The sequence below is a fragment of the Drosophila melanogaster genome, chromosome 3R (genome assembly GCF_000001215.4).
Source record: "Drosophila melanogaster chromosome 3R".
NCBI classification, from domain to species: Eukaryota; Metazoa; Arthropoda; class Insecta; order Diptera; family Drosophilidae; genus Drosophila; species Drosophila melanogaster.
Genome location: NT_033777.3, coordinates 14,234,472 through 14,260,063, shown reverse-complemented (window position 1 = coordinate 14,260,063; position 25,592 = coordinate 14,234,472). Strand labels below are relative to the sequence as shown.

Below are 25,592 nucleotides of genomic sequence, written 5' to 3'. Positions count from 1 at the left end.
TGTGCATCTATGTCAAATGAGACTGTTACGTGCACTGTTAGCCGAGTGATGGGCAGCACTGGTGGCACAGCTGTTCAATGTTATAAAATCAACCGGCAAATTGTTTAGACGTTTTTTTTTTTTACTTATTTGTATATTAAAATAGCTTTTAAAGTGATGCTTATTAGAAGAATTAAGTGCCTCAGATATTTGGGAACTCGCTACAACAGTTCGCACTATGTGACAACTCCAATTTTCTATGTAAATGCAGGTAAGCATTTTAGACCAAATCAGTCAATATTACGGATAATAAAAAGAAATAATTTTTAACAAATAGCTCCTCACATTGGACACCTGTACTCAGCGGTCATAGCCGATGCCCACTGTCGCTACCAGAGGCTAAGGTATCCAGAGCAGGATGTACGACTCTGCACGGGAACGGATGAGCACGGCACAAAGATCCAGCAGGCGGCATCTCTTCACGGGGTGCCCGTTGCCAAATACTGTGATGATATATCGCAGCGATATCGAGAGGTCTTCCGCAGTGCCAGCATCCAGCAGGATGACTTTATTCGCACCACGGAGGATCGCCACAAGCGGGCAGTGGCCAATTTCTGGGTAAGAATGGGGCTGCTGCTATCAATGCTGGCCAAGAATTATTATTAATTTATAGAATTATTTTTAAATCTTAATCCTCAGCGCACACTTCACACACGCGGCCACATATATTCGGCCGCCTACAGTGGTTGGTATTGCGTGTCTGACGAAACCTTCCTCACCGACTCCCAGCTGAGATTGGACGAGGCCACTGGTACCCGATACTCCCTGGAATCTGGACATCCCGTCGAGTGGACCGAGGAAACGAACTATATGTTTCGACTGTCACAATTCCAGGACGATGTGCGCCATTGGGTGAAAACGGAGGCGCGCGTACGTCCGGCCAAGTTCGAAAAGATTCTGCTGGATACGCTCAGCGAACCACTGCCGGATGTATCGGTATCACGTCCTTCCAACCGCGTACACTGGGCCATTCCCGTTCCCGATGATGACTCGCAGACTGTCTACGTCTGGTTAGATGCTTTAGTCAACTATCTCAGCTCTGTGGGATATCCAGATGAAAAGGTGCGTTTCAAGCCGCTTATTCAGTTTTTATTATTTTTAAACATTTAATATTAATTTAAAATTTCAGTTTTCTGCCCACTGGCCACCGGCGCAGCAAGTGATAGGGAAGGACATCCTCAAGTTCCATGGCATTTACTGGACAGCTTTCCTCCTGGCTGCCGGCTTGGAACCTCCTGGACAGCTGTACGTTCACTCGCATTGGACCGTCGATGGGCAGAAGATGTCAAAGAGCAAGCACAACGTGGTGGATCCCCTCCAGGCAGCGCAGCAGTACACCATGGAGGGCCTGCGATACTTCCTTCTGCGGGAGGGCGTGGCCCACAGCGATGGCAGTGAGTGAATCGAAACCGCGAAATCCCTTTGATGTCTGTGGCTTGTTCACTTTGCGGCTGCAATGCCACCATGGACACCATGCAAATCGCAAAGGAAGGCGATTGTGGGGGAATTGGGGGATTGTGGGCAGGAATGCCCTGCCTGCGGTTATTCAAATAGTTTTTCCATCAAATTATCAACCGAAACTGTTGAGGTTGCCTTGAAGTGTTCGCATGTGATGTGAGTGGCCATCTGTCGTCGTTAGTTTTACGGCCATGGTTACCTCTGCTTAAATTTGCATTTCAATTTTATGCCCGAGCTGCCAAACCTAAAAAGGGAACTAAAGTCGAGGAGCTGGCCAAAAGTTTTCGGTCTAGCTGGAGCAGGCGAGAGGCAACTTTTGTTTATTTGCCACGAAAGTTTTCGTATCCCGAACTTGAAGCCATTTGCATTTCGAATGGGGCAAGCAGTTTGGGACGGGGGTGGCAAGTTTCCGTCAGGAATTCATCAATTGTCCGCCAGATATGATTACGTATGGCATTGAGACGGGTTATCGAAAGCAATTAACACACTTCGCTGGGTGTCACGGGATGCGCTCTGATTGATTCGCCAAACCTTTTTCGGGTTTTCCATTTGCATAAATTGCTGGCGTTCCTCGCACAGCCCCCCTGCACCAACCACTCCGCCCCTCCGCCCTTAAAAATTTAATTTTCAATTATTGCTGACTTTGCTTTTCCGACGGATTTTCCAGAGAGGCGGCTGCTTTTCACGTTTGCCTTTATTCAATTTGCGCTTGTTGATGTTTCTCTTTTTAATTTTTTTTTTATGCCCCGCTGCCTTGCGGCTAATTTAATTGCATTTTTATTGCATTTGGCCAGCAAATTGAAGCCAAAAAAAAAAAAAAAAAACAAAAAATAATACATGCTTCAATAAAAATGTACGAACTGCTGCAGTGCGACGACGTCGCATAATTAAATTACAAAAGTTCGACATCTCGCACATTTTGCATATTTTTCGGCCCATGAATGATTTATGCCGCGCGGCAGACACATTTGCGTTAATTCAAGTCGACTGGCGTCCATTAGGTGGAAAATCAATTATTTCCATTAGTTTCGATCAGTTTGCTGCAAATTCGATATTGTGGCCCAAGGTGACATCCGTTTGCACAAAGCACTTGGGGGACAACATCATTACTAAATGCTCAAGTTTTCATTACAGGCCAAACTTCCGCGACACAGAAATTGCATTTCGAATTTGATAAAACAGATGCTGGTGCTGGCAAGGGAGCAAAAGTAGTGGCAGGACCTCGAAGGACCTTTAGCATCTGCGGTTATGTTAGAAAAAGTTGGCCAGGAAATGCAAATAGGGGAGGTGCGTTGATGCAATCAACTTCCTTGGGGCGTCACTCAATTTGAAAAATTTGAATATATAAACTTGTCACTGGTGACTGGTTTGCCTGCGAAAGTTTGAAAACGTTTTTACGGAACTTTAGGTTCTTGGGTAATTGTTGTTAAGTTATTTCAATTGTTGACAACGATAACCTCTCAGCTAAACAGTCGTCATTTTAGATTCAAATATGTATTCCAATGCGGTTCTTTTTAAATCATAAATCACTTCGGTTTGTGGAGATAAGGAACTTAATATCACGCAATTTTCAAAAATCGTGACCTATGCTAAGATTTTGAATTTTTGAATAAATTTCTGAGTGTGCAGAGACCTTAACCGTCATTATGGCTTTTTTAAAGCTGCCATAAGAACGCCTGAATAATCAATTTTTATTTATCGATTAATACAATAGTAGTGGTAAAATAAAGTAATAGTAGTAATAGTAGTGGTAATACTAAAGTATTAGTAATAATAATTGAATTGAACAGGAGTTATGGCACTACGTACACTGTGAAAAACGCTCTGATCCATTCAAAACCTTTTTCTAAATGTTAATGCTATGGGTATTTCATCGACGGCCATTCTCCGAGCTACGCGAGTTGTGATAGAGAGTGGGGGGTCTGCGAAAAGATCCAATATTGATAGTGAAATATTTTTAAAATTTATCACTTTTCTACGCACATTTTTCGTTGCTGCACAGTGTCTCTCCATTAAGCTTAAAACTGATCAGCTTGGGCAGCTCGCTGGTAATGTTTTGGAAGGACACGAACATTTGGGCGCGATTTCCCCTTTTGATATTTTTAAAGCACTCTTGATTGTCCGGATACGGATTGAGATAGTCGACTTGATCCTGCAAAGAAATGCCAGCATACCTTAAGAAATGAACATTCCTCGGTTCTTAGAGTACATACGATACTTCCGCGAGCAGAAAACTCAGCCTCCCAGTAGAACGAAGTAAGTAAGCTTTTGTGGGCCGTGAAAACGCCAATATACGTTTTTTCCAATTCCATGGTTTCGTATGTAAAATATGAATGGCAATTGTGTTCCGGTAGATAGACGGCCAAAACCGAAATGAAACACGCATACAAGTAAAACCAGAAAGTAGTAGACATTCCGCTGGCGATGAAGGCAGATTCAGACTAAAGAACATGTGTGCTGCTGGGCCTTTTTATGTATTGTGTTCATTATTTCTTATCGGATTGCAATACACTACACTTATTACTGAGCAAAAATATCCACACTGAGATTTTTTTATTTATTAAATTTAAATTCTGCTTACTGAAGTGTTGTTCAGTTACTCCGCTGCTTGTTTATAGTAATATTTCATATTCATATTCAGATGTCAGAATAAATTACCGAAGAAGGAGTCCTATTTTAGGAATTCAATTTATTTTCCATACTATAATAATTGTTATAATTCTGTCAATAATAAAGATTATTTTGACGCATATTTCTGGTTGGTGAACAGGATTTCTCCATTCAGAGCGAAGTGAGTAGGCAGGGGTAACTCAAACACTATGTTAATGAAGTTCACGTACATCTGCATACTATTTCCTCTTATTATGTTGTCGAAAACATCTCACTACGTACAGAAGCTCAAAAACAAATTATATTAATCACGAAGAAATTCTGAGAATATATAACAGCTTATCAGTCTATAAGAACTTTCCTCTTCCACTGAGAAAAATCGACCACCCGAGAAAATAATCGTTTTATTATTTGTCTAGTTAATTCATCTTTATTTTACCCTATTTCGAATTAAACAGATAGGGTTTTATAAGCTATATGTTTCAATAAACCTAAAATCAAACTAAGCTAAACTGTCTTTCAAACTCAATTAAAAAGACAAGAACAGACATCATACACGTAGACCAAAGATAAAGAATAAAACTAGCTAGCATCATTTCTTCTTTAAACTTAATACGTCTTTTCAGCCACTTACCTTATTGGCTCCCTGAATGTCTATTTAACCCCGATAGTTGGCACTCTGTCCATCCGATACGGCAAACAGATTCTGCTAAAGGGCAAACTTAAAATTAGTGTTTGGCACATAACCCATACGCCTCGTGTTGCCCGGCCCAACTTGAACGACACGACACCATGGCTGTCGCCGATTGCAGAGAGGCTTGTTAAATATTTGATGGCACCACCTCTGCACTTAAAGCCAAGTTATGCTGTTGAAAAATACGAAAAATACGAACACAGACGGCAGGGCACTGCAGAATTGTGTCAAAGTTTTCTGCAGGCAATGGCAAAAAGTGGAGCAGCGACAAGTTATTCAAGTTGTTTAAGGTGCAGCCAAAACAGGCAACAGCTCTCGGGGCACGTAAAAAAGTATTATTTATATTACAACCAGGAAGAGCGGCTGCATTTGTCTGAGGAATGGACTTCCTCCGCCCCTACGGTCACGTGGCAGCATGTGCAGCAGCGTGTCTAGAGTCGGTGGCAAGTAGCAAGTGGCGAGTGGCAAGTACACGGCTTCCTCGTGCCGTCAGCAACTTTTGCCTTTTTGCACAATTTGTAGCTGCTCACGTAAGCAGTTAAGAGTTGCCCGGACTTTTTGGACCGGACTTGAGCTCCGGCAGGTAATGCCACATATAAAAAAACAACACGTGTTGCGGGCCTCTTCGAAACAATTTCATTAGAAAGCAATACTCGATTGGCAGTCGAATGGGGCGGTGGCGCTAATAAAGTTCGATGCAATTCACATTGCATTTTGGGCCATCGGCAGGCAAACGTTTGCAATGCCATCAAAATGCAATGCATTCAAAATGAAAAGCCAGTCGACCGTTTCGGTATTCTATGGCACTTCAGGGCTAACACTTTATGATTGCTTATGGCAAAATGGTTTTCAAATTGGTTTCTGGTTAATTTCATACTTTTATGTATAATATTCTCTGGGTAATAAATAAAGTTTTGAGCACAAACTTTATTGGCCAAATGCCAAAAGTGCGAGGTAGCAGCCGTTCCTATAACAATTCCCATTTTCCTCACTTGACATGAATTTGATTTGGGAAAACTTACGTCTATGCATGTGAACTCAACGCAACGCAACTCAACTCGACACTCTTTCATTTGAATTCGGTTGACAAGCAGACTTTTGCCTTTTTCCGGCGGTTGCAAACTTTTTGCTGTATTTCTCTTGGTTGTGCAACAAATTAATGTTTCAGGCAACACTTTTTGGCAGTTGTATTTCCCCAGAGAGAAAGCTCAAGAGGAAACCTCATTTGACAGCACAGGTGAAACCGGAGAAGATTCCAGTGTAGAAAGTTGAATGTCCAAACTATCGAAATGTATTTGCAAGGGAATAATTCTTGTTGTGTTCTTGGTACTCGTTTCGAAATCCGATCATCAAAAAGTAGGAAATTCGTCCAACAATAATTACTTGCCGGCAGCAATTAGCCGATTATTGAGCAGGCAATGCTTGTTTTTAATTACCAAAAGTATGCAGTTGCATTTGCAGTTGCATCAATAGTTTGGGCCCCATTAGCAATCGATGATACACTTGCCTCATTTGGGCCTGGTTGTTGTTTTTAATTCAACTAGCAGGACCTTATTTAATCCTTAAATAAAGAGCTGCCGTTGAATTTACTTGCTTTGATGATTTTCCATTGCCTGTGTTCTTACTTAATGGTTGCTTTTTAAATCAAGTAACACCCGATTTGCTTTCTCCTATAGATTCCGCTAGACTGCATTGAATGAATGCAGTCCTTATGTACTTAATTTTCTCAAGTTCCCCCCCGGCGAACACATCATTATACGTATTTTACTGGAATCACTCCTTTATCCTACAGACTATCTACCTCATTCAGTTCAATTTCCCTCCGGACGAATTTTGCAACTATTAGCGCAGCTTAAATCCTTTCGTGTTCAGCTTTACTCCCCACAGAAAGCCACCTGCAGCAGCTGCATTTTGTGTGGCAAAGGAAAATGAGGGGAAAACTCCATGCCCCGCTTGTTGTTGTTACGGTATTCGGATTTTATCTTAAACGGCTTTGCTCGAAGGACAGCAACTCTCGACTCCATGGACTCTGGTTAAGTTTTCGTAATGCTAATCCCCTTAATGGGCGGCCAGGCATATTGGCGAATCCGTAAGCAGTTAATGCTGGGCCAAACGGAAGTTAAGTGGAATGTGAAAATACAACTCTTAAGTCTGCTTTCTCACATTTTTCTGATATTTTTTATTCTTACTGTGTCGGCACTTGACGAAGAGAACGTCATGCAGCGATACAAATAAAGCTGTTGGTCAAGAAATACCTTATATTTTAATGATTTGATAAAGAATGATTTAGACAATAAGGGTTTTTGAAAGAGGATTGTACTCTTTCATTGTTTGCTGTTTTACAAGTAATCACGTTGTTTGGGCTGATAGTCGTCTTTCTTTGTTTTCCGGGAAGATGCAAACTGACAAGTTGTCTGCTCTGGTTTGCTTACAGACTACAGCCACGTAAAGGCGCAGCGCATCCTCAACTCGGAGCTGGCGGACACCCTGGGCAATCTGCTATCGCGTGCCAGTGCCAAGTCGCTGAATCCCGGCCAAATCTATCCATCACCCAGCGCGGAGCACTTGGCGGATCTCCTCCGGAGCCTGGATGTGGCAAAACGCCTGCAGGATTCGCTTCTGCAGCTGTCAGGTGAGTGGATTGCAATGGAACGGAGTGCAGCACAGTGCAGTGCAGTGCTGCTTTGTCATTTTAATATTTAAGCAGCCAGGCTCGAGCTGAAGAGGCGCTTTCTCGAGATAGAGATGGTTTATAATCTGCATTTGCGTTTGCATCCGCATCCGCATCTGCCCGAAGCACTTCCGGCCAATCTCCGTGCGGCAAGTGCACTCGAGAGTGTGGCCAAGCCAGCGAGCTTATGGCTTTAAGTGCGCCAAGTGAAGCCATCATTTTGTATATTGTATATATATTGTACTGTCTGCACTCAAACAAAAATTGGATTATAATCACCTACAAAGTGCGTAGGACTTAGATTAAATTGGTCTTAAGGTTAAACTTAAAATTTCTTATCAGCTTTAAAATTATTTTCCTTTTTGAAATTCAATTAATAAGTGATTGATTAGAATAATCTGTTGGGAAAACCACAAAGAATTATATAGCCTTATCTGGCCTGTTTATACATTTTCGTTTCACTTAAATAAATTGAATTAAATTTAATTCATATTTTAGAAAAGTAGTGTATAAATATTTAAGGTTTTTAGATTTTTGCTACATTTATTTTCAATTGCCTTGAATGTTTCGCATTTTGCAGAGCGATGCGAGTCGCATTATGAGTGCAATCACTTCCACTTGGTGGCCGACACAACGATGGCGGCTCTGCATGCGGCCAACAACTTCTTCGAGAGCTCCAAGCCCTGGACGCTAAAGGCGGGAGCACCGGATGGCAACCAGGCCCGTTTGGAGACCATAATCGCCATGACAATGGACGCGTTGCGGCTCAGCGGCATTGTGTTGCAGCCCATAATTCCCCAGCTGGCCAACCGGCTGCTCGATAAGCTGAGCGTCCCCACCGCGCAACGTGGCTGGAATTACTTGGCCGAGAGTTTTGCCACCAGCCCCAACAGCTCCAACAGTCCTGCGGGACTCGGCGAGAGCCGTCAATTGGACGGGCAAACCAGTGCGCTGCTCTTCCAGCGGATTCTCGAAGAGACGTCTGCGAAGGAAGTGAAGGAGCAGAAGCCGCAGCCAGCCAAGCGGAGCAAATCGAAGAAGAAGGAGCGCCGCGAAACAATGTCCTGAAGTGGCCGTAATAAACTGATTCCAAAGCCAAGCATTTCTTCAAGACGAGGGGTTAATTATGTCATAAACTTTCATCTTATCAACTTTGGTAGCTTTATATTTTTCAATTAAATTTAAATGCGCTCAGAAAAATATCCGTACAAATTGTTAATAACCAAGCACAGAACGAAAAATTAGTATTTTCTAACTAAAACTTGTTCCCATTGCAATGCTTTGTAACTTTCGCCAAAAACCGTTGTCAACTTGGGCGGGCAATCAAAATCACAGGCCAAACAACTTGGCCAACTTTGGGTTTTCTGGCTCCCATTCCGAGTCTCATTAAAATCCACTTAATTATGTGCAGGAAGGAAAAAGCAGTGCCGTCAGCAGCATCGCTGTCTCATATTCCTTTGTAATTTATTACGCGTAATTGAAGTCAGCATCAGGTGGCAAGAATGGGACGTTATTTATGGCCTTCAATTGGTAAACAGGTTGAGGGCAGGCCACCAAGCCGAACTTCAGGCCAGACTTTTATTTGTTAATTTATTTTAATTTCCAGAGGCGAACCCCAAAAAAAGAAAAAAAAAAACGAATAAAAACACACCATGAAAACGACCCAACGAACTGGGTAATCAAAATGAATGGCAAAATGTGGCTCTCAATCCGAGTGGTTGTGCATATGGCAGTGGAATGAACTGGCTGAGGGCCAAGTAAAGTGCAACCATTAGGGCAAATTGCTGGCTGGCCCTGTGGAGTAGACAAAGCTGATTAGATTAGACTCGCCAGTCAATTGCATATCCGCGACTTCGAGGATATAGTTTAATTAGGATTCCCCCCCTTAGAAAGTCAGCTCTCGACATCAATCAAGTCTCAAGCGCAGAAGTCGAAAATCATTGGCCAAGAAGTGCACTTTTATCGCTACTTGATTGTCCGCAATTCCTCTAGTGCGTTGCAATTGGTGATAGGAAACCACAGTATTTTGTCCCAACACTGATACTTCGAAATTTTATAATATAATATCATAATAATATAGTAAATACATATTCTAGATCAGTATCTACAGTCGATATAGCCATGTATGTCCGTCCGGTTTTTAAGCAAAATTACCTCCTAAATCTGCCCAATTAGGCGTATATATTACTTTGTTATTAGTTTAAATATAAATTCTGCAAAGGGTATATAAACTTCGACTTGCCGAAGCCAGCTTCCTTTCGTGTTCTTTCAAAATCATGCGCCTTTCCCATCAGTGGTTTTTGTTAATTGCACGAGAAGTGCAGACATTACCGCCGCTATCAGCTGCAGGTAAACAACAATTTAGCTCCATTTTGCCGTAGACCAACGCTTAACTCTCTTTCCCAGATTCCGCCCCCTCCTTTTGGTCCAGATTGCCAATTAGGGCGTCAAAATGTGCGGGCTTTTGGACCCAGTTAACTTGCAATTTGCAGTGCAGGCCGAATCTGTGGAGATGCTGATGCGAATGTTCACGTTCACATTCAAGTTGATGCAGACAGTTTGCTGTTGGCCAGAAAAGTTAGCACATCTCATAGACAGATCGAGCAATTAGTGCAAGGGATTGATGCATTGTCTGCCTTGAAATATGGCAATGAAATTCGATATGCAGAATTTGATTACTTCAATATGGGGAGAATATTTTCTGACATGCCAATTAAGTAAGAAAATTTGATTCATTAATATGTACAATATACAACATACGGAGAATGCTGACCATATAAGCTTAACAAACATTACATAACGATGTAGTGCTTTCCAAATTTCAATAAACATCAATACCTATTTACGCATTTACCATGTGACCCAAAGGCAGTTTAGGAAATCTAATAAAATGTAAAGTAAAGGTGTTGACATGGAAAATCTGTGTAAGCAACATTTAATGAATTAATAGTTTGAAAGGCACGCCAGAAGACCACTTAAATATTATCTCTCCAAGATTCCTCTGCCAAGGATCAGGCACTTTGATCTGCGGTACATAATTTAATATCCAAGCGTACGAAATGAAATTGTATAATGCAAGCAAATTAAATTGACGTTAATGAGACAGCAGTGGGCGAAGGAAAAGCAAGTGAACAGGACAGGGGAGCATAAACAAGCGCATCAACATGCTTGACTTGTAAAAAGTTGTGAAGTTTGCATTTTAAATGAAATTATGCAGGCGCGGGGATGGGTAAGTCAGGTAATAGGGTTAATGATTCACTTTAAATGCTGCTTAAACTCGAACGCAGAACCCAAAGTGGTTGTTGTTCAAGCAGTTGTTGCTCTTGCCGCGGATGCTACCCCCTGTTGCACTTTGATTAATTACAAACTTGCTTTGTCGAGATTGCCGCCGTCTGCCGGCCACAGCTCTGCACTCCGGCAATGCATAATTTAATTTGCCTGCCAGCCACGTGGCGTATGCGCAATATTGTAAATGAATTAGCCCGCGCTCCAAGTTGCCACTTGGCAATGCTTAAGCAGTGTTTCGATGGGGTAGCCTCAAAGACAACGAATTTGATTCGCCCCTGGTTGCCGCTGCAGTCTGCATTGCAGGCGAATTCGAAACTGTTCTCACATACTTCGTACACTCAAAAATGTTGGGTTGGATTAATACATTTATTAGATTAAATAAAATAAGTATATTAAATAAAATAAGAGAGAGAGATTTTCTAATCAGAAATATAATATATACCCTTTGTCTACTTTTAAATCCAGATGTCTTAAAAATTATGAGAGAAATTAGCCGCTATAACAGGTTTTATCATATCGTTTTGAGATCTTTCAGCTTTTCTGATAACTTGTGACATTTTCTGAAAAAATATTTAAAAACATATATACAGTGTTCTCCATCCAAAAAGCAAATTTACCGAACAATGACAGCCGCTTAGGTATGCGTTTATTTCTAGATCAATTTGGAAATTAATGCCAATTATAATTTGCAAAACAAATTAAAAGAGATTTTTGTTGAAAATATTCCTTATTAATTAATCATAAATCAGACAATATACAATCGATGTTGTTGCCAATAGCTACGAAAAGCAATTGTATTTTCCACAACCTATTGGAATATTAAATTTTACGACTGAGCATCTACGAGAACCCTTTAAATTTCAAATATGCAAATTTCACAATGGCTGTCATTCGATAAATGCAATAATGATTGCGAATGTACAAAATGACGCTTAACTAATTCATTAAGCCAACGCAAAAGTGTTTAATGAATCAACGCAAAGCAGAAAGCGTTTGATGTAATTCCGCAATAAAAAGTTAAAAATGAAATCGAGCGCATTGGTCATTTAATTAGAGCAGATTTATGCGATTGTTATTTAAATGGCCAACAAGTTCTTTAACTAAGCATGGATTTGGCTATTTTACATAATATGTTAGTAAATGGTACTACACAAATTCCAGCCGAGTCCTTAATCCTTGAACCGCACACACACATAGACACAAACACAAACACATCGAGTGCCACGCAAGTATGCGAGTCGTTATCCCTTTTAATGAATTTTTTTCCTAGACTTGCCCGGCCTTCGCTTTTCATTTTGCCGGTCAGCAAAAGTTTATTTTCCCCTTAACCCCCCGTTTTCAGCAACCTTTTTGCGCCAAAGTAAATATTTTACTATGCCACTATTTAAAGCATACTTTCTGGCGTCTGTCGGCACAGCTGGTTTTTTTTTTTTTTTTTTTTAAGGCATTTATTGATGATGTTTTTATTATTTGATCAACGCACTGTTACCCATGCGGCAACTTAATTTGATCTGCTTAAATTATTTTATTTTACAATGTGTCTTGGTTACTTAAGACTAACAGATTTTTAATCCTAAAAATGATAGGGAGAATTATAATAGTTGATATAACATAGTAATTATTATTTATTTGATTATTCTAATGAATTTTAAAACTAAGACTTTCTAGGTCAAAACCAGGTTAGGGAGGTCATGAGGGTGGTGTCGCTTGAGTCTTCTTTTGACTCTAGTCCGAGGGTCAGCATTGACCACAGCTGCAGTTCCTAGCTTCCTTGCTAGGCTGTTGGGGTGTACATTAAGCCTTTCCATATATTTTTGGGCGATGTTCTGGAGCTTGTCTCCTAATTTGGGCACCTTGAGGTCGCGTTCGATGTCTCTTGTTCTCATATACCACGGAGCCCCCGAAATTCTTCTTAAGGTCTTCGCCTGTAAGATCCGGATCTTATTAAGGTGACTCTTCGCAGCAATGCCGTATACCTGCAGGCCGTAGAACAGGCAGGGGGCCAATATGGACTTGTAAATATTGACCTTGCAGCCAAGCGACAGTTTGTTGCGTGGTGCAATGAGCCAAGACATCCGAGCAACCTTGGTCCTGAACGCTTGCTGAATATTTGTGATGTGCCTGCTGAAGGTGAGCTTCCTATCGAGGGTAATACCAAGGTATTTATAAGCCTGATGGTGTCTGATCAGTCTCCCATTCAGACTGACACCCGGACAGCTACCTGTTCGGTTGGCGAACGTCACATTGGCACACTTCTCAGCGTTGATGCGCACATTCCAGTTCTCAGCCCATTGCTGGAATGCATCCAGGTATTCCTGTAGACCAGAAGTGGCAGCCAGGATACTTTTACTTTTCGTGAGCACAGCAGTATCGTCAGCGTAGGTGGCTATGAGCACATCTTCTTCGTCTACCTCTGTGACTGGTGTGTGAGTAGGCATGTCCGAAGCAAAAACTGAGTATAGGGTTGGGCCAAGAACGCTTCCTTGAGGAACTCCAGCTGCAATTGGCTTGATTGATGATTTGTACCCATCAACAGAGACGTGGAATGTGCGTTCTTCCAGGAAACTTTTAACAACCAAATATAGCTGCGGCGGGAACAGCCTCTTCGCTTTGTACAGGAGCCCAGGGTGCCAGACTCTGTCAAATGCCTGTTGAATATCAAGAAAGGCACCTACTGCATACTCCTTGTTTTCCATAGCTTCCAGAGCAAAGTTCACTACTCTATGTAGTTGCTCAGGAGTACCGTGCTGCAACCGGAAGCCAAACTGAAATTTGGGAATCGCTTTGGTAACATCCTTGCATGTGAGCAGCCTGTTTAGGATCAGCCTCTCCATAATTTTACCCAGAGATGGGGGCACAGCTGGAAAACCACAGCTGGAAAACCTGCGGCGAACTGGCGAAGGCGAAGCAAAATGCTGCTGAAGCAACAGCCCGGCAGCCATTTTATTTTTGCAATATTTTCCAGGTCAAAATGTCGTAGAACTTTTATTAACTTCATGCCGAAACCCCTTAGCGTGCAACTGTGTCTGTGCGTGTGCAAGTGTGAGTGTGTTTGCGTTTGTGTTTGTGTACGCCGTCGTCCTTGTGTTTGTGTCTAAACATTAAAAGTAGCTTAGTGTTGTCGGTTGTCGGTCGTTGGACGTAAGTGTTTGGGTCTCATGTTGATAACTTATATTGGGGATGTCAACAACCGAATGCGCTTCGAGTGGCTTTCGCATCACAGTCAATGGACCAAGGATCGTTATCCTTGCCAGAACTTGAGCGTCGTCGTTTGGATGATTTTATGACCTGGAAAGAGGCCACTTCAAATGACCAAAGCCGCAAGCTGATTTTAAAGATACCCCCAAGCCACAAACAAAATGCATACTTCCAAGAACAGGGGAAATTTCGAGACAAATTTTTCGGGCTACCCAGTTGATAAGTAAAACAAATTAATTTGCTGCACTTTTGCATGACAATGCAAGACTTATGAGCAAGAGCAGCGCACAAAGGGATGGTGAAAGATGAAAAATGCAATTTCCCAAGAAGACAAAGGCGACGGCAGACAACAAATGAGAGCAGGAAAATTAAATTCACCTTTGAAAAATACTTGTGCCCGACTGGCTCGGCGTGTTCTCGCTGTAGATTTCCCCATTTTCAGCAACAAAAATATTATTCGTTTCAATATATATACAATCTTTTTCATTCTAACAGCTTGTCATCAGCAAAAGTGTTATCTCATTCAGTCGCTTTAAATAGGCATTAAATAAGCTCTCTAGTGATAATGATTCCTATTAAAAATACAATATTCTGAGAGCTTAAAATGGAATCAGTCAGTCTTCAGACCTTATGCACACCAAACTCGCCATGTCAATCACCTTGTTTGCGTTATTGGTTCTATGTGCAGGCCCAACTTTGGGGCTTCTTGTGCCCCAGCACTACTGCGATGAGCACTTCAGATATGCCATGAAAGACAAACAACAGACCTATATAGGCATTTTCTCGGCCCCCGACGAGGCAATAAATTCAAATACAGTTTTAAATTGGCTGGCGACATTCGAAATGCAAGGAAAGCGCGACGTGAGTAGTTATACATCTTTTAGATACGAATATCTGCATCTTTGAACTTCCCAAGTTGTTTGTGGGTTCAATGAACACGTATCCCAATAAGAATGAGGCCGCCATTAACATTGTAAGGGGTATGCCGGCCGAGGTTTTTGTGGAGTTCTTGAACATCACCAACGCGCTGCCCAAGCTAACATCATTGTATCTCAACGATCAACTACTCTGCTCCAATGAAGAATGTGAGTTGAAAATTCGTATTTCTTGGGCATTTTAACTGATCACTGATTTTCAATATCTTACAGATCCATTTCCTAAGACTAGAATTACTCTAAGGCATCAAATGACAATTAGAGTGAAAAATAAAGGCAAATACTCTTCGTATATTTAATATTATATATTGTAAAATGCTAAGAACATTAAATATATTTCTGTGCAAAAAGTATTTCATACAAAAGTAAAAGTTATGTTCGTGAATTCCAAGTAAATAAATAGCAGATCCGTGCCGCGTTATCAATTGGGTTTCCCATATGCTGTCTATGGCGATTAGTGATTGTTTCGACTTTATAAAGAGCGGTTCTTAGAATGCTAATCATTTGGCTGACTTTGTCATGGATCTTTCTGAGCTCAGCTCAGAAAGTATACGTGCCCTACAATTGTTGTGTTAATTACTTCAAATACGACCTGGTAGACGATGGTAGTGTATATATGGGCATATTCACACCACCATCAGGTTCAAATTCATTATACAAGTGGTCTGCAACATTCGATATTCATGGACATAGCGCGGTGAGCTGGTTTTTGGTCAATTCAAACCCTTTCCGTTTCATATAGTGACATATCCATAAGTCCCTAAGACTTAAGCATATGCCTACATACTAATACACTTACAACATATACACCCCAATACAACATACACTACTCCGGATGTATCCAACAGATACCAGAAAGAATAAGATTGTTAAAAAAACCCCAATTCTAGATAAGTCACCCACTGGTAGACTAAACATCCGTCCCCTAATTTAAACAATTCCTTGCTTAAGCCTCACCCCATCGTCACATTCCCACGTTCAAAGCTCGGAGCCGCAATCCCGAAAAACAAAAGTATCGATTTCAATAAACAAATTATAAGAATCTAAGAGCACTTGTATCCAAGAGCAAATGCACTTGAATCCAAGAGAAACGCAAAGCTTTTTCTCTTCACGATCAGAATCCTAAAGTCTAAAGTCCATATTAGAAAAGCTCGATACCGAGGCTTGAACGTCAATCAAATCAGAATAATTATCAGAGTTCAGTTTGAGACCTAATTGTAAAAGGTCGGTGTTCTTCTCAAATAAAAAGATTGTAATCATTTAGTGAAATAAAAATTATATTTTTTTCACTTATAAATATTGCAAGTATTTAATTGGCGCAGTCGGTAGGATCCAATAAAATAAAAGAGTCCTTTTAGTACGGTACTGATCAACTGAAGGATATGCTATACGACTAGCTATCCAAGATCAGCGAATTAAAATAGTGATTCAAAAATATTTTTTAGATCCGCAAAAGAATCTACGTGAAAGTAGTATTCAAAATAAAATCCCGTGCGGTCGGAAACAAAAATTAATTTAAATTTTTTAATTCCGAAACTTAAAACCAAGTTTAAAGAAAACTTAAAATCAAGAAAACTTAAAACCAAGTTTAAAGAAAACTTAAAATCAAGAAACTTAAAATCAAGTTTAAAGAAAACTTAAAATCAAGAAAACTTAAAACCAAGTTTAAAGAAAACTTAAAATCAAGTTTAAAGAAAACTTAAAATCAAGAAAACTTAAAACCAAGTTTAAAGAAAACTCAAAATCAAGAAAACTTAAAACCAAAATAAGCTCCAGAAAACTAAAAGACATCATGGCAGTCCCACAACTCTCAGAAACACACCTAAACCAACTGCTAAACCAAATCAAAGAATTAAACTACTACGATGGCGCACCTGGCAAATTATCTGGATTCGTCAACCAAGTGGAACAACTGCTCAGTTTATACCCAACACAGGAAGCAAGACAGGCACACGTCATATATGGAGCAGTGAAGCGGTTATTAGTGGATTCAGCCTTAGAAGTCGTAACCCAGGAAAGAGCTAACACATGGCTGGACATGAAGAAAGCACTGGCAATGGCATTCAAAGACCATAGACCTTATGTAACTCTCATCAGACAATTAGAAGACATATCATACCCAGGAAGTATCTGTAAGTTTATAGAAAAATTAGAAACACAATACTGGATTATCTTCGATAAGTTAGAATTAGAAAGTGACCATGTTGATAAATCGAATTATACCGAAATGTTAAACAAAACTGTTAAATCAGTAATAGATCGAAAACTGCCGGATAGAATTTATATGTCTTTGGCACGTAAAGATATTGATACAATTTATAAATTAAAACAAGCATCAATGGAATTAGGCCTTTATGATGCTATTCCAGAAAATCACCGTTCTAATAGAACAGAAATGAATAAACGTAGGAACAGGGGAAACTATAATCAAAATAATAATCAAAAATATTACAATAATAGAAATCACAACTACAGTAATTATTATCCTAGCACGAATCAGAATCATAATACACAACCACCTCAGAATTCGACTCAACCTATGACAAATCAAAACCAATATTCACCGCGTTTCATACCGAATAATCAAAGAGGGAATTATTATGCATTTAGACGAGACTTAACACAAGCTCAGCAGAACAACCCACTTAATAACACCCTTAACTTCCAACCTTCGACATCGAATAATATTAACAGACAAGGGCCAGTAAAAAGACAACGCGAGAGTCAGAGTGACCAAAGCAGGATGGATGTAAATTTTCATCAAGCTGCCTCGGACACTCAAATGATAGAGAAGGACATACAAGTCCCTATGTAAAAATAATTCATCATAATAAAAATTATAAGGGAATGATCGATACAGGATCATCAATTAACATCATAAGAGAAAATTTTGAGAACTTAGAAGAAAAGGAAGAAAACCTAATAGTATACACTATTAAAGGACCAATAACACTAAAGAAAAGTATAATAATAAAACCTACTTCAGTATGTCCGTCTGCTCAAAAATTCTACATTCACAAATTTTCTGATAACTATGATTTCTTGTTAGGTCGAAAGTATTTAGAAGATACAAAAGCTAAAATAGATTATGCTAACGAAACAGTAACACTAGGCTCAAAAGTATTTAAGTTTCTCTATGAAGAAAAGAAGGGCGAGACCGCATCCAAATGCCTTGACCCACAAGAAAAGAATGATTCCGCTCTAGTGGACAGAACCAAACCAAAAATGCAAAAGGTTAAGACCGCACCTAAGTGCCTTAAACCAAAATATCAACAGCAGAAGAAAGAGACCGCATTACCCAAATGCCTCATTTCAAATGTTGTTAAAGACACAGTGGACAATGATGTAACACATCTCGATCCCATGTCCGTTGACAACGATATAGTCAACTTCGCGATTAACAATGAGTTACGCGAATGTAACGAGTATAGACTCGAACACTTAAATGCAGAGGAAGTTGAATGTTTAAAGAAGGTCCTATACGAATATAGAGACATTCAGTACAAAGAGGGCGAAAATTTGACCTTCACCAGTACTATTAAACATGTCATCCAGACTCAACACGAAGACCCAGTATACCGTAAACCCTACAAGTACCCTCAAAGCGTTGACCAAGAAGTTAACAAACAAATTAAAGAAATGATAGAACAAGGGATTGTTCGCAAATCGAAGTCCCCTTATTGTTCTCCTATTTGGGTGGTCCCCAAGAAGGCAGACGCCTCTGGGAAACAAAAATTCAGGTTGGTAGTCGATTACAGGAACCTAAATGAGATAACTGTTAACGACAAATTTCCCATTCCCCGAATGGATGAGATATTGGACAAACTAGGTAGATGCCAATACTTTACAACTATAGATCTAGCCAAGGGTTTTCACCAAATCCAAATGGATGAAAATTCTATTGCAAAAACAGCTTTTTCAACTAAGCATGGGCATTATGAATATACTCGTATGCCTTTTGGTTTAAAAAACGCTCCAGCTACTTTTCAGAGATGCATGAATAATCTTCTGGAAGATTTAATCTACAAAGACTGTTTAGTCTATTTAGACGATATTATTGTTTATTCCACTTCATTGGAAGAACACATTTTATCCCTAAAGAAAGTCTTTGAAAAACTGAGAGACGCTAATTTAAAGTTGCAACTAGATAAATGTGAATTCATGAAGAAAGAAACTGAATTCCTAGGACACATCGTCACAACAAATGGCATCAAACCAAATCCAAATAAAACTAAAGCAATTACAAATTTTCCATTACCCAAGACACCTAAGCAAATAAAATCATTTTTGGGATTATGTGGATTCTATCGCAAGTTTATTCCTAACTTTGCCAAAATAGTTAAACCCATGACCCTCAAATTAAAGAAAGGTGCTATAATAGACACCAAATGTAAAGAATACATCGAATCATTTGAAAAATTAAAAGTTTTGATAACTTCAGACCCGATATTAATCTATCCTGATTTTTCAAAACCTTTTTCCTTGACAACTGATGCTAGCAACGTAGCTATTGGTGCAGTGTTATCACAAAATCACAAGCCAGTTTGTTATGCCAGTAGAACGCTAAACGAACATGAAATCAACTATGCTACGATTGAAAAAGAATTGTTAGCTATAGTTTGGGCTACAAAATATTTCAGGTCATACTTATTCGGCAGACCTTTTGAAATATTAAGTGATCACAAGCCACTGGTATGGCTCAACAACATTAAAGAACCAAACATGAAATTGCAAAAATGGAAAATAAAACTTAATGAATTCGATTATAAAATCAAATATCTTCCAGGCAAAGAAAACCATGTCGCGGATGCTCTTTCCCGCACGAAAATAGAAGAAGTTATGGTTGGCGAGGTCGCAAACAGCGCAGACGCAACTATACACAGTGCCATTGAAGATAATCTAAATTACATATCCATAACAGAAAGACCAATAAATTACTTCTCTAGACAAATAGAGATAGAAAAAGGCGATAACGATACAACAAGTGTACAACATTTCTTTCAAAAATTAAAGATTAAAATAGTCTATAAAGAAATGACACCTGAACTCGCCAAAAACCTCATTAAGGAATATGTGTGTACCAAAAAGAGTGCAATTTATTTCCCTAATGACGAAGATTTTCTGATATTCCAGAGAGCGTTTACCGAAATTATAAGCCCTAACAATTTCACAAAACTCTTGAGATGTACCACAAAGTTAATTGATATACTAACGTATGCAGAATTCAAAGATTTAATCTTAAAGAAACATAAGGAACTTTTACATCCGGGTATAGAAAAAACAATCAATTTATTTAAAGAAGAATATTACTATCCTGATAGTCAAAAGCTTATTCAAAACATTATCAATGAATGTGAAATTTGTAATCTAGCAAAAACAGAACATCGAAACACGAAATTGACATATGAGACTACACCAGAAATATTTAACACAAGAGAAAAATACGTGATAGATTTTTATCTCACAGGAAACCAGATCTTCTTATCTTGCATTGATATCTATTCGAAATTTGCATCACTAGTTGAAGTAAAAAGTAGAGATTGGCTAGAAGCAAAAAGAGCCATTACTAAAATATTCAATGATATGGGAAAACCGCAAGAAATTAAAGCAGACAAAGACTCAGCTTTTATGTGTATAGCCTTACAAAATTGGTTAAGATCTGAAGGTGTACAAATTTCTATAACGACTAGCAAAAATGGTATATCTGATATAGAAAGATTCCACAAGACCGTAAACGAAAAGCTAAGAATCATTGGTAGCGAACAAAATATTGAAGATAGGTGCACAAAATTCGAAACAATTCTATACATATACAATCACAAAACTAAACATAATAGTACTAAAAGATTTCCAGCAGACATTTTCCTATATGCAGGCAGTCCAGATTTTAATGTACAACAAAACAAAATCGATAGGATAGAATACCTCAATAAGAATAGACACGATTTTGAAGTTGATATAAAATATAGGCAAGCCCCACTTGTAAAAAGTAAAATAACCAATCCATTTAAAAAGACAGGAAGAATTGAACAAGTAGATGATAAACATTTCGAAGAAACAAATCGTGGCAGGAAGATCGTTCACTATAAGTCAAAATTTAAGAAACAGAAAAAGTTTAATAAGAGCAAATATGATAATTCCAGACCAACCAAAGAAGCACAAAGTACACAACATACTTCTAATAATGCTTAGTTGCATACTATCACTTATCATCACGGTCAAGTGCAACAATATAGAAGTAAATCCAATAAACGCGAAAAATGGATACCTTATATTCCAAACAGGAACAATGGAAATTCCAACCAGCTATGAATACCATTATTTAAGCATAAACATAACAAAGACAATGCTCATGTTCGAAGATATAGTAAGTGAAGCAAACAACTATCCTAATGTACCACAAATACAATATTTAGTCGACAAATTAAAACGAGAAATAAATGGGTTAAGAATTATTAGTCGAAGTAAAAGAGGTCTTTTAAACGTAGTAGGAAAAGCATACAAATACTTATTTGGCACTTTAGATGAGGATGACAGAGAAGAGTTAGAAGAAAAAATAAACAACATGTCAGAAGACTCTGTAAAAACCCATGACCTAAACACGATTCTAGATGTAATCAATAGTGGTATAGATATAATTAATAAGCTCAAAGTAGATAAAGAACGACACCAACAAATTGCGGTACTAATATTTAACCTAGAGCAATTTACAGAATATATAGAAGACATAGAATTGGGTATGCAATTAACCAGACTAGGAATTTTCAATCCAAAATTACTAAAGCATGACTATTTAAAACATGTAAATTCAGAAAAAATGCTAAAGATAAAAACGTCAACCTGGCTTAAAACAGACACGAACGAAATTTTGATTATTTCCCATATTCCTAGCGAGGTTACTAAAGTTCCAATATTCCAAATTGTTCCGTACCCAGATGAACATAATTATATTCTAACCGAGCAAATATTCGATAAATTCTACATATTTGATAACCAAGTATTCCATAAAGATACCAATAGGGTAATATTCGACAAATGTATTATCGGAATCATCAAACAAGAGCAAACTCAATGCAAATATATTAAAACACATAAAAATTACCAAATAAATTATATAGAACCAAATATACTATTAACATGGAATATTCCTGAAACAGCTGTTAACCAAGACTGTACAAACAATAAAATATTAATTTCAGGAAACAACATCATTAAAATTAAAAATTGTACCATGCAAATAGATGAATTCTTAATCTCTAATAATCTAGCAGACTTTACACAAACAATTTATATCACCAACAATGTAACACGTCTAGAACCAATAAATCACTTACAAACGAGAGAAATGATAGAATCGCATGTAAAACACTATAACTTTTTCCAAATTATATGCATTACAACGTTCGTCATAATGATAATTAGTTTGACTCTGTATGTAGCATATAAGTTTAAAAATATACCTAAGAAAATTATTGTCAAATATCGTAAGCAAAAAGAACACACGCACCTTGAAAATAATGTCAATGAAAATATTCAACAAGGAAATAATATTACCTTATACCCAAATTTAACGACCTGAGGACAGGCCAAATTCAAAGGTTGGGGGAGTGACATATCCATAAGTCCCTAAGACTTAAGCATATGCCTACATACTAATACACTTACAACATATACACCCCAATACAACATACACTACTCCGGATGTATCCAACAGATACCAGAAAGAATAAGATTGTTAAAAAAACCCCAATTCTAGATAAGTCACCCACTGGTAGACTAAACATCCGTCCCCTAATTTAAACAATTCCTTGCTTAAGCCTCACCCCATCGTCACATTCCCACGTTCAAAGCTCGGAGCCGCAATCCCGAAAAACAAAAGTATCGATTTCAATAAACAAATTATAAGAATCTAAGAGCACTTGTATCCAAGAGCAAATGCACTTGAATCCAAGAGAAACGCAAAGCTTTTTCTCTTCACGATCAGAATCCTAAAGTCTAAAGTCCATATTAGAAAAGCTCGATACCGAGGCTTGAACGTCAATCAAATCAGAATAATTATCAGAGTTCAGTTTGAGACCTAATTGTAAAAGGTCGGTGTTCTTCTCAAATAAAAAGATTGTAATCATTTAGTGAAATAAAAATTATATTTTTTTCACTTATAAATATTGCAAGTATTTAATTATATATATATATATTTTATAATATAAATATTTAAAAGATTTTTCTGAGTCCGCTAATGCCGTATCCCAACAACAAATCAAATGACCAGCGTGGTCAAGTAATCGTTTACTTTGTGAATATCAACAGTGAACTGCCCATGTTAACCCATTTGAGTCTGAATGAACACACGCTGTGCAACGTAACTGGATGTGAGTTTATATATGAAGCTTATTAAACTAATTCTATAAATAAATTGAATACATGATATATAGACGGAAGCCCCTCTACAAAAATTACTGTGAAATATGAAATGAATCTGTCGAGAAGCTAACGTAACTAACGTAACACAAATTAAAAAAAAAAGTTTTTTGAACCATTTCGGGTATTTTAAAAACCAGTCTAACTTTATGTTCTATTCAGTTTTTATGCAAATCTGTGTAAAATCAAATATGATAAAAAACTTGAATTCATTGTGTTAAAGTCTGTATTGAAATATTTTGGAAATGGGAACACGTCTAAGTACATCAGGAGTTTTTTCTTGACGTCGCATGCGAACCTTTGACAGCAAGTTAAATGGCATCACAGTGGAACTTTATCGTTGCCATCGGAGCGTTGCTAATTTTGACTGGCTCCCAAAAATCAAGCTCGCGACTGGAGCCTCCTCCTTGTGAAGCACCTGATGGAGGACATCCTTGAAAGAGTAAGCCCCTTGTAATTTGCACAGCGGGATAGCAACGCAGCGTTGGTCCTCGCTTCTCCGTTGCTCCTTCGTTGCACCTCTGTTCCTCCTTCTGTTCTTCCAGCTCCAGCACCCAATAAACATGCATATTAATGACCGTGAGTCCGGCGCCGGTGAACTCGGAGTCCGTGCGCCCATTTGCCTTGCAAAGCGATCAAATGAATCAACGATACTTGCAATTTCCGTGTCGAATCTTTATGCGAATGCATCTCGGAATGCTGGAGATGAATCTGGACCTGGTAACGGAGCCGAAGGAGGATGACAGCGACAGCGGATGCGGGAGCTTACCCAGAAAGCACTCAAGGACCTGTGGGGCGGAATGAATGCAGCACTCAAAAGGAGGAGGACTCGGGTTACGTCGATTCAAGTAACCGAAGATTGTGATGGTGTCATGAATTTATGGTGCAGGGATATTAAAATGTCCCTCATCCTGAAAACTGGTTTACATTTGACCTATATAATTTATTATTCCATAATTCAAAAATATACCGAATATATTTACTTAAAGTGGTTTAAGCTGCAGTCAGCTTAACCCGCAGTAAATTCCGATAGCACTGATTTTCAATAAGAGCATTGCACTTGATTAATGAAATCATGATCAAGGCTGATGAATTTCCCTTGCAACTGCCACTAATGAAAGCTGTTCAGCGTTTCTCTTTCGAAGAAGCCAATTAAATATGAAACAAACGAAGACAGGGATTACATTTCTGTGACAATAAATCCACTTGCCTTATTTGCCATATACTGTAGCCAAAAAGTATCCTGAAGTGGGTCAAAAGAGGCTCATGGTATAAGGGAATTTGGTCCGTATGCCAACATGTTGCTGCTGCTGAAGGGCTTTAAATGTTTTATATATTTCATTCGTTTGTTTTTGTTTGTCTGCGATTTTTTGTATATAATTTTTTTTTTGCCTGCCCCAGCAGGAAATAAAATAAAAGAAGCAACAGCCAGGCACTTGATTTTGCGAGAAAACAGCAACAGAGGGCTGATAAAATAAGACGACTAAATAAAAATAAAATCAAAATACGTGAACGGTGGGCGTTGCGAGCATAAATCTCATCAATCAAATGGAATTGTGCGCATAAAGTTATCGGCTCAACTTACAGCAGATAACTCAACCCGAACTCAACCCCACTGACTCGTCCGCTGGGGCAATTTGAGTTTATTGTTTCAATCTGTTAAGGCAACCCGAGGGTCTGAAGGGGAGCCATAGCTGAAGCTGCACCCAGACTTTGAAGATACACTTGTAGAACGAGTGGTTACACCACCAAGATGGAGTATTTAAGTTAAAAACTTTAAGGATGTCACAACATGTATAGATTTAAGTGTATGTTTGCAAGGAAAAATGCCATAATATGTAAGGGAAAAAGTTATAGTTCCTTTAAAATTCTACATAAAAGAGTCCGCACCTAATGTCAGCGCATTAATATCTTGACAATTTCATATATTAAAAATAAATTATGAATATTATTTTATTTTTCTCTTGCTGTATTCTATCCATACCGCATTAGGCACACAAATCTACCCTCCTGCCTACGGGCAAGTTTTGATTGTAAGTCCTATTTCTGGCCATGTTTCTCGGTTTGGTCACGGTTTTGGTTGAACCATCGCCTCTGGTAGTTTCCAGCTTTGTTTGTTTTTATTTTGCTTTTTTTAGAAGCCGCTTTCCTTCCACACTTTTTTGCTTTTGTTGTGGAAATCCGATTTATTTGCATTTACTTTGAGTGCCGAGCATTCTGCATTCTGCTTATATTTTTGTGATTTTTCTTTTATTATTGTTTTTTTGTTTAATGGTTTTGG

At 38.7% G+C, this 25,592-nt stretch overlaps 4 protein-coding genes across 8 annotated transcripts, besides 2 other annotated features; 3 read left to right on the top strand and 1 right to left on the bottom strand.

The window, feature by feature from the left end:
* Positions 1–72: 72 nt before the first annotated feature.
* On the top strand, positions 73–11,021 carry MetRS-m (Methionyl-tRNA synthetase, mitochondrial). Of its 3 annotated transcripts, none has more exons than NM_001316578.1 (6): positions 73–250; positions 317–597; positions 679–1,101; positions 1,169–1,433; positions 7,236–7,433; positions 8,053–11,021. In NM_001316578.1, exons 1-6 carry the CDS (start codon positions 157–159, stop codon positions 8,538–8,540), a joined length of 1,749 nt encoding a protein of 582 aa, NP_001303507.1. In that variant the 5' UTR covers positions 73–156; the 3' UTR covers positions 8,541–11,021. The 3 variants fall into 3 exon arrangements, with proteins under 3 accessions (NP_001303507.1, NP_001262564.1, NP_650348.1); NM_001275635.2 differs by having other exon boundaries at positions 8,053–9,044; NM_142091.5 differs by having other exon boundaries at positions 8,053–8,569.
* CG43179 (uncharacterized protein) lies at positions 3,134–3,956 on the bottom strand. The gene is made up of 3 exons (NM_001260165.2): positions 3,711–3,956; positions 3,481–3,649; positions 3,134–3,419 (listed from the first exon to the last, which is right to left on the bottom strand). Exons 1-3 carry the CDS (start codon positions 3,909–3,911, stop codon positions 3,331–3,333), a joined length of 459 nt encoding a protein of 152 aa, NP_001247094.1. The 5' UTR covers positions 3,912–3,956; the 3' UTR covers positions 3,134–3,330.
* A 1,167-nt stretch (positions 11,022–12,188) lies between the features above and the next one.
* Positions 12,189–13,624: a mobile genetic element.
* Positions 13,625–14,592: 968 nt separating this feature from the next.
* On the top strand, positions 14,593–15,260 carry CG9616 (uncharacterized protein). The gene is made up of 3 exons (NM_142090.2): positions 14,593–14,819; positions 14,875–15,043; positions 15,107–15,260. The coding sequence occupies exons 1-3, from the start codon at positions 14,607–14,609 to the stop codon at positions 15,190–15,192; spliced, it is 468 nt and encodes a 155-aa protein (NP_650347.2). The 5' UTR covers positions 14,593–14,606; the 3' UTR covers positions 15,193–15,260.
* A 126-nt stretch (positions 15,261–15,386) lies between these two features.
* Positions 15,387–25,080, top strand: CG43291 (uncharacterized protein; the record flags this gene model as incomplete). Of its 3 annotated transcripts, none has more annotated exons than NM_001316577.1 (3): positions 15,387–15,590; positions 23,112–23,262; positions 23,326–25,080. In NM_001316577.1, the coding sequence occupies 3 exons, from the start codon at positions 15,387–15,389 to the stop codon at positions 23,382–23,384; spliced, it is 414 nt and encodes a 137-aa protein (NP_001303506.1). In that variant the 3' UTR covers positions 23,385–25,080. The 3 variants fall into 3 exon arrangements, with proteins under 3 accessions (NP_001303506.1, NP_001247093.1, NP_001287324.1); NM_001260164.1 differs by having other exon boundaries at positions 23,326–23,530; NM_001300395.1 differs by lacking the exon at positions 15,387–15,590 and adding an exon at positions 22,448–22,491 and having other exon boundaries at positions 23,326–23,530.
* Positions 15,634–23,074: a mobile genetic element.
* Positions 25,081–25,592: the final 512 nt, after the last annotated feature.

Excerpts from the sequence above, each read along its gene's own strand:
- CG43179 (NM_001260165.2), bottom strand. The coding sequence starts at position 3,911 with ATGTCTACTACTTTCTGGTTTTACTTGTATGCGTGTTTCATTTCGGTT. Across the intron at positions 3,650-3,710 it reads TTTCTGCTCGCGGAAGTATC|GATCAAGTCGACTATCTCAA; the intron begins GTATGTACTCTA and ends ATTTCTTTGCAG. Across the intron at positions 3,420-3,480 it reads ACTGTGCAGCAACGAAAAAT|ACCCCCCACTCTCTATCACA; the intron begins GTGCGTAGAAAA and ends ATCTTTTCGCAG.
- CG9616 (NM_142090.2), top strand. The coding sequence starts at position 14,607 with ATGTCAATCACCTTGTTTGCGTTATTGGTTCTATGTGCAGGCCCAACT. Across the intron at positions 14,820-14,874 it reads AAATGCAAGGAAAGCGCGAC|TTGTTTGTGGGTTCAATGAA; the intron begins GTGAGTAGTTAT and ends GAACTTCCCAAG. Across the intron at positions 15,044-15,106 it reads ACTCTGCTCCAATGAAGAAT|ATCCATTTCCTAAGACTAGA; the intron begins GTGAGTTGAAAA and ends AATATCTTACAG.
- MetRS-m (NM_001316578.1), top strand. The coding sequence starts at position 157 with ATGCTTATTAGAAGAATTAAGTGCCTCAGATATTTGGGAACTCGCTAC. Across the intron at positions 251-316 it reads AATTTTCTATGTAAATGCAG|CTCCTCACATTGGACACCTG; the intron begins GTAAGCATTTTA and ends TTTAACAAATAG. Across the intron at positions 598-678 it reads GGGCAGTGGCCAATTTCTGG|CGCACACTTCACACACGCGG; the intron begins GTAAGAATGGGG and ends CTTAATCCTCAG.